This window comes from Lipophrys pholis (assembly GCF_963383615.2).
Source record: "Lipophrys pholis genome assembly, chromosome: 21".
Taxonomy (NCBI): domain Eukaryota; kingdom Metazoa; phylum Chordata; class Actinopteri; order Blenniiformes; family Blenniidae; genus Lipophrys; species Lipophrys pholis.
In genome coordinates, this window is record NC_137649.1 from 20,874,594 (window position 1) to 20,887,120 (window position 12,527).

At 43.7% G+C, this 12,527-nt stretch overlaps 1 protein-coding gene across 8 annotated transcripts in view; it reads left to right on the plus strand.

Moving 5' to 3' along the window:
* Positions 1-12,527, plus strand: part of nrxn3b (neurexin 3b) — a 344,889-nt gene that overhangs the window by 308,775 nt on the left and 23,587 nt on the right. For 6 of the 8 annotated variants that reach the window (XM_080490434.1, XM_080490435.1, XM_080490438.1 and 3 more), the window contains 2 exons: positions 638-727; positions 2,875-3,185. In XM_080490434.1, coding sequence (XP_080346560.1) covers positions 638-727; positions 2,875-3,185 — 401 coding nt within the window. The remainder of the gene's footprint in view (positions 1-637; positions 728-2,874; positions 3,186-12,527) is intronic. The other 2 variants (XM_080490437.1, XM_080490436.1) reach the window with 1 other exon arrangement.

The window sequence follows — 12,527 nt, forward strand, 5'->3', positions numbered from 1 at the left end:
CTTTTTTTTTTTTTTTTTTTTGCCCAAAAGGCTTCCCACTATGTCGGTAATGATCTAATTTGTATGCATTGTCCTCTTCAAATCTCCCCCCGCCCCGATAGGTCTGCTGTACTTCAAATTTCCCCTTCCCCTTTAACATCTTTCCATACAAACCGGCTCCTCTAAATAACTCACTAACCAGAATCATTTCTGAGCCCTTGAAATGTAAAAGCAGGTGGTGTCCAGTGGGAAAATTAGTGCACATAAATTACCTCCAATTTGCCTCAGAAAAAGACAGTTATTGCATGCCTGCCTCTTTACATCTTGATGTCTTTCTTGTTGCCTTTACTGTCTTAAATATGATGTATTTCCCATGTCTGTTTTTAACTTCTCCTTGCAGGTTATTTATGCACTTTCTTTCATGGCTGCTGTGTTTTTAATCCATGGATTGAATATTTTGGTGTGGAGTGTGCTACATAAATATGAATTATAAAGATTTCAACTAAAGTAACGAGAGAGAGAAGAAAAAAAATCATAAAGCTTTTATAAATATCTATAAACAACTTTAAAACTCTTTATAAACCACTGTATAAATGTGTGATGTCTGTTGCTGTTGCCAACTGTTTCAAGCTGTTTGTTAAACTCTCAAACTTTAAAGGCAACAGCGACATTGAGCGCTATCAAATGGCAAATAAGAAAATCCCGTTCAAATATACCCGGCCAGTAGAAGATTGGCTTCAGGAGAAAGGTAAATCTTTATCAAACTTCTAGAATGTTTTTTTTTTTTTTTTTTCTTTCTGTCATTTCATCGGCTTGTTCCCTGTCAACCTCTGAGAATGAATAACCATGCCCTAAACCCTTTTTAAAAAAACGAGTAAAACTAAGAGCTTTTTTTAATTCCTTCCTTTGTTTTTTGATTTGACTGATTTTATTTCATTTTCCCCTTTTTGTCATCGTCATCTCTTTAAAATTTTGTTGACTCATCGTGTCCAGTTAAAGGGACTCAGAAGAGGTTCAAGAACAAAAACTCCTTGTCTTTTGGGCGGATTTGACTGGGAGGAGTCACTATCAATGCAGCTATAGTTGGCTTATTGCATTGAGGGGAGTGAACTCTCTCTCTCTCCCCCCCCCCCCCCCCCCGGCTCAAATCCTCTGTTTGCGACTCATCAGCGGGCGTCTTGCCCTGAAAACCTAGAGCGCAGCAGGTGCCTGTCCCTGCTGTAATCTATCTGATTGTAGTTTCACACATCATACGAGCTAATAATCCTCCCTCGTTTGGTGATGGAGAGCTAATTGGAGCCTTTTTGACAGCGAGGCGCCGCGGAGCGCCTGCCAGGGCGCCCTGATAGAGTTGCCCTTCTCAATCACATCATCAAGTCGGCACCTCGTTCAGTTTGTGGGGATTTAATAATAAAGGAAAGAAAAAGCACCCCCAAAAAAAAAAAAAAAAAAAAAAAAAGACTTCCCCACTTTATTTTTAACACAACATAATATCATTATAAACTGAATTTAAAATTCATTGCACATAAACTTCATAACCTGATTATAAAGTCCCTTTAACAAGCGCTTAAACACAGACGGGTTTGAAAAATCCCATTACTGCTGCATGCATGACTCCACACATGCTATTTCATTTCTCTGTGATATGAACGTCTTGTCCCTGTCATTCCATACCTAATGTATTATGCATTACACAGCAAACAAATGTTTCCAGATTGTGCTGCTATGTGTCTGTAAATTACACAAATGAGATTTTTAATTATGATTCCTGTATATTGTGGAAGTTGCTGCATTTCCCTTGCTTAATTAATGCACGAGCGCCGTGTTTTGACAGTGATATTTAGGCTTCTCCTAATGAAATTCACATGACGTGCAGCGGGTGTGTATTGCTTACGCTGTCGTCCTAATATGCCAAAGTCTGTAGACACGTTTATTAATCATTTTACTGCAGAGGTCCGCTGTTTTGCCCAGAGAATATTAAGAGTATCTGTGGAACATGTTCCAGCTCATTTTTCAAAGATTCTTTTTTTTTTCATACCTGCATGTGTTCACTCCCTTGTGATCCTGCTGCTATAACTGCAACAGCTTTGATTGTTTTAACTCTTATTAGTAGAGATGACGGCTACCTCCTATATATAATAGTGCGCGTACATTCACGTGTACATGTCATTAAAAAAAATGGTGTTTTCAACATATTTGGATATTAAGGAATCTGGCAATATTAAACCTATAACATGTAAAATGTGCAATGCAAGGGTGTCTATAACCTGTCCTCAAGACCAGCCTACCACCAAGCATATTGGAAATATTTCAATAGGAACTGATTTCTTTAACAGATTTCTTAAGAGTAGCACAACACAACAACTATAGGAGAAGTTGTTTTGACATTTCACTATATTCTGCATCAAAAGGATTCGTTATAATTGGCTTTGTCTTGAGATTGTAGTAATTTTCCATAACACTCAAACAGGATTTTTGCAAACGTATCAACATTTTCATCACATTTGCTCTGCATCACTACAAAGAAAAACCTTAAATTTGAAATGTGAAGGTTATCGTGGTACTATTTTATCCGTCCGACCCACTCAAGATGAAATTGGGCCGTATGTGGCCCCGGAACTAAATATGTTTGACACCCCTGGTTATCAAATGTTGGATTTCCAAATATGAAGAAAACGACTACCATTTTCTTATGTGTGTAAATCTTTTGATATTCTTTACCATATATAGCCTATTTTATTAGAGTAAACCAAAAACATCAGTTTCGTTTGGCGAGTTTTATGTTCATCCTTTCCGTCATCTTTCCTGCACTGCAGCTGTAGTTTGTAACTGTTTATCTTCTCACATCTCCATCTTACATCGTACATCAACCCTCTCCCCTCCTCCCCGCGCCAGGCCGGCAGCTGACAATCTTCAACACCCAGGCCACTATCTCCATCGGCGGGAACGATCGCAAGCGGCCCTACCAGGGCCAGCTCTCGGGCCTCTATTACAATGGCCTCAAAGTCCTGAACATGGCCGCCGAAGGCCACGTCAACATCAAGGTGAACGGCAGCGTGAGGCTGGTGGGCGACGTGCCCGCCAGCCGGGGCGCGGCCCGCACCACCACCTCGGTACCCCCGGAGATGTCCACCACTTTCATTGAGACCACCACCACGCTGTCCACCACCACGACCCGCAAGCAGCGCTCGCCACCCACTATTCAGGTAAGGCCGGCGGGAGTCGAACACAGACGGGTCATTGCACCAGCCAGTCGCTGCATGGTGTTTGTCAGAGTATGTATTGTTTTTTTTATACACTCTCTCCGAAAACCTTCAGACATGCATTTTGTTTATGTTCTACAAATATCTTGACATTTTATTGTCAGGGATGCACCGATTACGTGACGTCATCCGTCAGCGTCACCAGCAGCGGGTAGACAAGAGCTTAACAGTAGTGTTGAGGTTGTGCATGTACAGAACCTTATTATGGATGTCATTCATTTACTTCCTGCCTTTTTTATTCAGGTTGCGTAACAGGAAAAAATTGCCGCGTTATGTATCTTGAGCAGAATGTTGAAGAATTATAAACTTTAGCTTGTTATCCTTAATTTCCCCCCCTAAAGAACTAAATAATGGATGTTAGTTGGTGTTAGTCAAGTAGTACCGTGTTCAGTCACATATTTTCGTTTAGCTTTGAGGCATCGATATTCCTTTCTCCCTAACACCAACTCTGTGTTGAATATTGTGTTTTCTTGGTAATTAGGATTGAAAATGTGACAAAGCGCATGTCAGAAAAAGGAAAAAAAAAATCCCAGCACTTCTGTCCCTTTCTCCACTGCTTTGTGAGTTTTCGGGACTGAACATGTGTGGATTGTGGCCGCGCTGCTTTTTCCTCCGCTTGATCGGTCAAGGTCAGAATACTGTATTTCTCATTCTGTGGAGGATTGAAGTGCCGCTGTTCATCGGGGTGTGCAAAGCCGCTCCCGCCGCCGTTCCCTTCCCCTACATCTCTCCTTTCTTCTCTCGGTTTTCTCAGTTCTCCATTTCAGTCTCTGTCCGTCTCTATCAGTCAGTCAGCCGCCCCCCGTTCCGCCCTAAGAGAGGCCTTTCGCCAATACGTCCTGAGTCCGAGCCAATGAATGTCACCACCGTGCCAAGAAAGTAATCACACTGAGCAGTCCTTTGACACCCAGAGGACAAATTGAACCATTCGTTGTCCATATTAAAGCAATAACTCTCTCTCAGGTGTGAGACGGGGCGGGTGAGGGGAGTGTGGAGGGGGGGTTGTCGGATGACAGTCAGCGACCACTGTTATCAGCCTCTTCACCTCAACAACAGATTGCCTGGCGTGCGATGATGATGGCCCTTCATGTCAGAGCTGACACTCGCGTGACTGTATCAATACGAGTGTTGGAAAAGGCCAGAGTGGAGGCTGCTCCAGAAGCCACTAAATACCCTGTGTTTTGGACAAAACTAACAGAAACAGCCAAAAAGTCAATAAGTGCCATTCGGAGGTGCAAAACAAAAGCGGCCAGCATAGACCTGTCTTTGAGGCGTCGATGATCGAGCCGAGATGATAGTGATTGAGCAGCGATACATTACCATACTTTCTCTGCCACCGTCAACAAGGTCATATTAGATGAGAAAAGAAGAAAAAAAAATGTGGCATCGCTGGGAAAATGGCATTTTGTGTTGCGGGTTATTAATATGAAAGGAAGTCAATATAGGAGGGCGTCTAATGAATGGGCTTTCATATGAAGCACTCTGCTTTTCAAGGTGAAATGATGAACCTATACCACATCTGTTGTCGCCCTGGATGCTCCTGTAACATACTAGCTTGGTAATCTACCAATAAAAAGGTTGTTTTTTTTTGTTTTTTTTCGCCCTTGCTAACTTTTCACTTTATTTTTGTATTCCTTCCGAGAGCACACCTCATTCGTTCTTCTCCTGCGAGCTCCCATGGTGGGCTCTGCTTTGATTCATGCCGCCGTGTCACAGAATTTCATTTGCCAAGGCCTTTAATTTTACAGTTCCCCAGTTGGTTGTCAAATACCTTGGGGGGGGGGGTGTTTAAGGAGAGGACCTGTACGGGTTTGGCAGATTCCTCCACCCCTCTGGGTAGGTTAACGGAGTTGAGCTATCATTAGTGGGTTACTGTGGCGCTGAAAAAGAGCTAAAGGCATCAGGGAACGTGCCGGACCTGAGTACACCCGCAGCCATGTGAGCAGTAGGTGTGCCTTTGTGTCTCCGCGTCCTCTTCTTCTGCTATTTTCGGGCCTCTTCACCAGCACTACCTGTTTCCCTTTCTGGGGTGAGAAGTGTTGAATCCCTTGGTGTCTCTGGATCAACAGAATGAGAGCCGGGGGTGGAAAGTGGAGACAACCAATCTCACGCTTAATTAATGATAGCTCTGCTGGGACGGACCAACACGACAGACGCGTTTTATTTCCTTTACTCTCTCCTTCCCCCCGCTCTCTCTTCAAATACATTTTCTTTTTAAATAAAACAGCATAGACCAGACATCGATCCAGTCATTGAAACCAGGCTTCAGCAGCCGGAAAAGCAATGGGGCTGGTGTCAAATTACAAGCATTTGCAGGCTTAAGGGTGATGAAAAAGTAGCTTGCTAAAATAAATGAGAAATGTGGTTTTTAAAGGTAAATATGCTGATAGATTATTAAAATCGTCCTTGATCTGTAAAAGCCAATGAAATCATATGTAAAGGAATTCTTGACATGAGAGTAATACAATAATTAAAATCAAACGCGATCATATGTACTTGTCCAGTAGAGGACAACACGACAGGACCTGTGGGCTGTTAACGTCCTGGAGACCATTTATTTGTGCTTGTTGCCAGGATAATGTTCAATTCGGTTTTATTTCTATCGTACAACATAGTCATTTCAAGGCATCTTTACAGAGAAAAACCCCAACAACTCCACATGAGCAACAGAGGAGACGGTGGAAAGGAAAACCTCCGTTTTAAGAGGACGAAACCTGCAGAGCCAGACTCAGAGCCAGAGACTTTCTGCAGAACTTTTTTTTTACAGATCGGTTATTGCATCGTATCACTGAACTTCAGCAGAGCGGCCAAGGAACCGCGCCACCATCACCGAATGCCTCTAAACTCAGTCCCCGTTGTGTAACAGAGCACATTTCTACTGTTTGTACTGTAATCCTAAAGCTTTCTGAAACGGTATTCCCTGTCGTCACGCAGACAACAACACGTGACGTTGTGACATCAACAAGCCCTTAAGCTCTCAGATAAATGTGGCGACTGTGGGGCCTCCAGATGACGCCTGTGCATTAAAGCGCCTCCGGTCCTGAGGGGCGCTCGGTTGGAAAAGGATTCATTAGCCATGGAGCTGCAGCATGAATTTAAATGGGTTTTTTTGTTGTCGTTTTTTGCCACGTCATATGTACCCTGAATGTTTTACACGACCTGAGACCTGGCGTCGGACCTGTCGGCTCTGCTTCTGTACATGGCTCCATGTCTTGCAGTGGAAAACAAATTAGTCCCGCATTTAGTTATTTTTTTGTTTAGTTTTTTTTCCTGGATCATGTGCCGCAGACGAGGGTGACTAATGCTAAGCACATTAGCTTTAGCCGACTGCACTCGCCTCTTTAGAGCACATTGTGTGGCGGCATGGCGACGCATGTGCGCCGACGTGCCAACATAATGGTGGAGAAGCGTTTTACACTTGTTGCACTTTGAGATGTGGACGTCTGCAAGGTGAAGTTAAGTTCACTGGGAACATAATTCACACTGCCTGGAAAGATTCCACCCCCCAAACTACCATCATAAATATTAATTAGCTCCTTATTGACTCGGAGAGACAAGTGAACAAGGTCTACAAAAAGGATTAATGCAACAGTCAATATTTTCAAACAAGAATAAATGAATGAATATCATCTTGTTGTGAACTTGTTCACGTTACCCTGCGTTTTGTTTACCGTTTAGACCTCAGCCTGTTTTTTTTCGCCAAAGAAAATGACCAGTTTCACATTAGTGCTGTCGGCTGTCTGAGCTCCAGCGCTCATAAGTGGTTTGTATTGAAAATGAAATGGATCGACATTTATCCTGGAAGTTACGCAACACATAATTAAAATTCTGCCGATAGCCTGCAGCGGTAGAATCCAGTCAGTGGAACTGTGGATGATCCCCACATTAACAGTAAACAACATCCATTTTACACTTTGGCTCAGGCCCGTTTCTAGGCCCCGTCAAGTATTAATACGTGTGTTCAAGAGAGTGAAAGTTTTCCAGGGCTCTAGAGGGAAGTCTGGAGGTGATTTCGTTTGAGGCTTGTGCTGATTGTTGCTTGTTACCACGTGAGAAAATGTCTGTATGTGGTCTGACTAAGAATTTCCGTCGCCCACTAATGGTCTCTATGTAAGATGCAGAAAGTAAAGCTCCCTCTTCTTGCTTAATTAAGACCGTAAGATCTTTGGGGTTTATTTTCTTAATCCTTCAAATTCATTAGAAAACTTCAAAACAGGTTTTCACTCTCCCTCCCATTCATCTTCACCTTTTCCTATTTGTACAGAAGGATATATATTGGCAATACCACTCCATTTACTCCTGTAAGGGTATAAACAACTATTTCACCCTGAGTTTACCAGACACCATAAATAAAGACTAAGACATCACCAGTCCAGGTAATGACGAATTTACATGCTCTCACAGTAGAAACCCAGAATATTTGGCAGATCCTGAAACACAACAGGAAGCTGAGCTTCCTTTGGAAAAGTGGAAAAGCCACAGTGACGAGAAACAATTCTAACTTGTTAAGCAGCCACCTAAGCCCTTCAGCTCTGCAGGATTCTGGTCCAAACCAAAGAGGATTTTTTTCCGACCGCAGGCCTCATGTGTGAATGGCCATTTTGGGAATACTCGTTTATGCGCGGCTCTCTGTCATGGGAGGTCGGCGTCTCTCGTTCTCAATTAACTGGCACTGCTGGCGTGAGATGTTTGCGAACAATTAGGATGGGGGAGGCTGCAATCTCGACCACCGTGGGGGAAAACAGCTAAGGGAGAGACACTGAAAGTGATTTGCATGGTTTGCCGTGTTAAAGAAATTGCTCGCGTCCATCATCTTCAACTGGCCCGGCGCTCCGGAGACGAGAAAATGAGAGGTAAATTGTTGGAGGTTTAATTGGGCCTCTTGTTTTTTTTTTTTCCCTGCTGTGAAGCTTCGAATAATGTCGAATCAATGCGCATGGATACACATTTCACGATGAAAGGAGCATTACGTGGAATCTGCGATGGATTCCTCCTCGGCTCGCCGCGATTTCTGTTTCGTCCGATTGTGTCGAAGGTGTTTGTGCGAAGCAGTTTCTGGAACGTTCAGACAGGCAGGAAAGGTCATGAACAAGATTCCGCCCAGCTTTATCTGCGCCAAGCTATATTTTCTCTCCTTTCTCCGGAACGCTCCCTTCGCTCCGTCTCTAAAGTGCGTCGGGGACGTTGCGTAACGCCCGGGGAGATATGATAATCACTGATTTATTCCCTCTTCAGGATGGCGCTGAGCGTGCGTGCTCCGCGGCCGTCTGCTTGATGGTGTTTGAAGGGTGTGTGTTCATCCGCGAGTGTGCACAGGTGTGTGAGTGTGAGTGGGCAGATGTGCTCCACTCCTCCACCTGCTGTCGGTCGCCTTCTCTTCTCAGTTAGTCTCTGTGATCACCTTCCCTCACAATCAGCACTCAGGCCCACCGGTCATTGTGGAAAAGTAAAAACCTGTGATGCTTTTCTTTTTATTCCTCCTCTTCCTTGCTTTTTTTTTTTTTTTTTTTTGGGCTCGTATCCCTCCGCCTGACTCTACTTCCGACTGCCCTGCCAAGCACCCCGGCTCTAAGTTAAATTCTCCGAGATGAATGTCGGTGGTCTGCTAGTTGCTCAGAAGGTCCAATTAGGAGATAGCAAGCTGAAGGCGACCCTGCTGGTGTGTGCAGCTCATTAAAACAGTGGAAACACACACACACACACACACACACACACACACACACACACACACACACACACACACACACACACGCGCGTGCGTGTGAAGACAGTTTTGTAGAAAGACGTCTTAATTTTCATCTACAGTGAGCATAATAAATTGGAGATGGCACGATGTCAGGGTTGGAAATCACTGATCGCAACCTTGCAACTGTCACAGTTAATACACACAACCGAGAAGTGAGATCAGTTTGTTTTAAACGGTGATATAAGATCTATACATGCACGGCGCTAAATTGCAAGCTCATGCAAAAAGATTGTGTGTTTGTCAGGGATCGTCAGCAGGTTCAAACTAAACCCAGCTCAGGTTCCTTATTAGTGGGTGAACAATCCGGCGCTGGGCGAATTCTGCTTCACCATGACGGGAAGAGGCGAGCCACAAGCCAGTTCTTCCTGTGGTAACTTTCCTGATTTTAACTGAGGCCTTGTTTACAAGTTTTCAAGTTAGGGTTGCGTTTACTCGACAACGGTGCCACCGAAAACTAAACAGTTTGAAAATGCTCCGATTCCATTTCCTTTGGCATGGGTCAAAAAAGCTGCTACTTCACATGCGCACCGATGGACAATAACAACAACAACGGCTTCTTATATGACAGTCCAAAAAAAACAAAAGTGCATTTTTACTTGAAACGTTTTGTAAACAGGCCTTGGACACGTCTAATGTGCAGGTAGAAACATCAATAGAGGTGATCCTGCAACACTGGTTAAATGTCAAGGGGAAGAAAATGACTAGAAAATAATCACAGCTTCTGATCGTTCAAGCCAGCCAATCACTTTTAACAACTGAAGATCTAAAACGAGACCTTCCAATGTCTTTTCAAGAAAAGAGAGACAGCAGTTAAAAGCTGAGGCTGCAATGACGACTGTGGCCAGTCAATCATCATCGTCATCCTCTGCCAATTAGTGAGATATTAGATTAACAGCAGGCTGCAGTGAGCCTCCTGACCTGCTGCTGCACTGAGGGTCTCCAGACCTGCAGCAGGTACATGAGAAACAGACCTCCACCTCCCCCTCACACGCACAAACACTCTCTACATAATAGTTCAGATGCAGCAACCCCCGCTCGTCCCTCACGTCTAATTTGCTGCTTATTTATTCTTCATACAGTACGTATTTGTTTTCTTATTCATTTTGCACCGCCAGCCCGAGCTGCAAACATAAACAGTATTAAGTCCGACTCCGACTCTGACAAAACAGCTGGTTTACAAACCAATCATGCTCCAATATTGCATATCTTATATTTATACACAGTGACACACTGACAGTGGAAATAACGAAAGTGGCAGTACAAAAAAAAAAGTCCATATCCAATCCCGGCCCAAACAATGCAACCTATCATCCAACATTCAAGTAATTCTATCACTGTCATGATTTGTCCGTCATCTCCGTCTCCACACTTGTATATGCGGCGTCTGTTTGTGATGAATTTTTCATTCCACTACGCGTTTGAGCGTGTTTCCATTACACCTCTCAGTGTGAACACGTACACGATTCACAATTTCGCGTCGGCAGGTCACTCCGGCTCTCGTGTGCGTGTGTGTGTGTGTGTGTGTGTGTGTGTGTGTGTGTGTGTGTGTGTGTGTGTGTGTGTGTGTGTGTGTGTGTGTGTATATATATAAATATATATATATATATATATATATATATATCTGGGGCAGTTTGTCACTCTGTGTGTGAGAACCAGCGACTAGCTCCAGGGATTTTTTGGACCACGGGGGTTTTGTAATGGATGCACTCCACCCCCCAACCCCCACACAGCTTATCTAGATCCTGCGGGAATGCTTGTGTGTAAACCTGTCTTGTCAGCCCCCACTGTCACGGCGGGGCATTCGCACACCGAGAGACAGGCAAACTGCACACATCAGTTAAAGACGAACACACACACACACACACACACACAGACACACACACACACACACGCTGGGTGCGGTTTGTTTCTGAGCTGACCGGCAGGAGATCAGCACATGCTCTGGGTGCTGTTCGGCCGCACCTCATGCTGTGACACGACTGCCTGGTTATAACATGTAATGTATGACCACGTGAAAACACAAAGTCACAAGCTGCAACGTGAAACTCATATTATCTCATTTGTACTACAGAAGATTCAGGAAGCAGGATCAGTAAATACGTTATTACTGCTTCCAAACCCCTTTTTCAGACATGTTGAATTATTATAAGTGTATTTGTTATGTGTGTGTATGTATACAAGTGTGTATTTTCAGACAGGTGTGTGTAAACATGGATATAGATTATTTATTTTATGTTTTTGTGTGATAGATAGATAGATATATAGATAGATAGATAGATAGATAGATAGATAGATAGATAGATAGATAGATAGATAGATTTTCGATATTTTTTGCCATAAATATTAACTTTTTAAAAAAGCTGCCACTCTGAATGCAGACATAACATCAAGAAATCCTGCTTTAAACTATTGAAACACGCTACTGCCATCACCTTTAACTAGACTGAGATGAATTTAAATGCTTCACTATCGTGTAAAAAAAAAAAAAAAAAAAGAAGAAATCCTGCCGTTATTCTCGGCTTCACATGTCAATTCCATATTCTTCCTCAGAGAGTACAGATGTCATCTCTCCCCGAGCACAAGTCAGCAGACTTACATGGATTATCAAAGTAGAACAGTCGGTATTAAATCCTGTGCCAAGCCACTTTTTTTTTTTTTTTGTGGCGAGGTTCAGATCCCACTCTCTTGCTGGTGTTTAATTAACTTTTCTTTTTTTTTTTTTTTTTTGTTCAGGGAACAAAACTATTATAAAAGTTCAACTTCTGTTTGCCGGCATGTTTCTTAAACATCGACTGCAGAACTAAATATAAGCCAACATCCTTCCTTCCGACTCTTTTCTCCACATTAAAGAGAGCAGATATCTTCATAATCATCATGTATCACCCACTGATCAAGTGGGGGGGGGGTAGGGCGGGGGTTTCTTCCGTGTGAGCAATTATTATCATCCGCGCTAGCGCGACTAGCCGCTAGCTCCCGATGTGCACAAAGAGGGAGTGCGTTGGTGAGAGAGGGAGGGAAACCACACGGTTCTGGGGACGTTCAGAGATCTATATACACATTACTGAGTGCATGCACCATGTGTCTGCTGGAGTCCATAGGATTTAATTAAATATGTATCACACAGACAAAGCCTTTGATGTTCCCCAGCAATAATGTGTTGTGTTTCGTTGCTCGGCTGAGCTGTTAGCAGAGCCCGCTAATGTTTCTCGCCGGCGTCCGCCGAGATTCGGTGGAGGCTTCGCTTGAAGCCTGTTGCTTTTAATAGTAATGAGCAGAGGATAATTGTGAGGATTTGTGCGTCTGCCGCGTTGGCCGGCCGCTCTCGTGTGTGTGTGGCGACGTCGAGGGCTCCGGCGTTTCAACTAATTTCTCCGTTGGTTACTGATTATGCTTCAACTTTAATCTTCTGAAAAAGCGACTAAATCGAATAATTAATGCGGTTTGTGCCCAATTAGGATAATAAGCCCAAATGGGACAAATGCTGGGACACGCGAAGCCGCCGTGACGTATAGCGCCCGCTTCGATTTGGTATTACACCC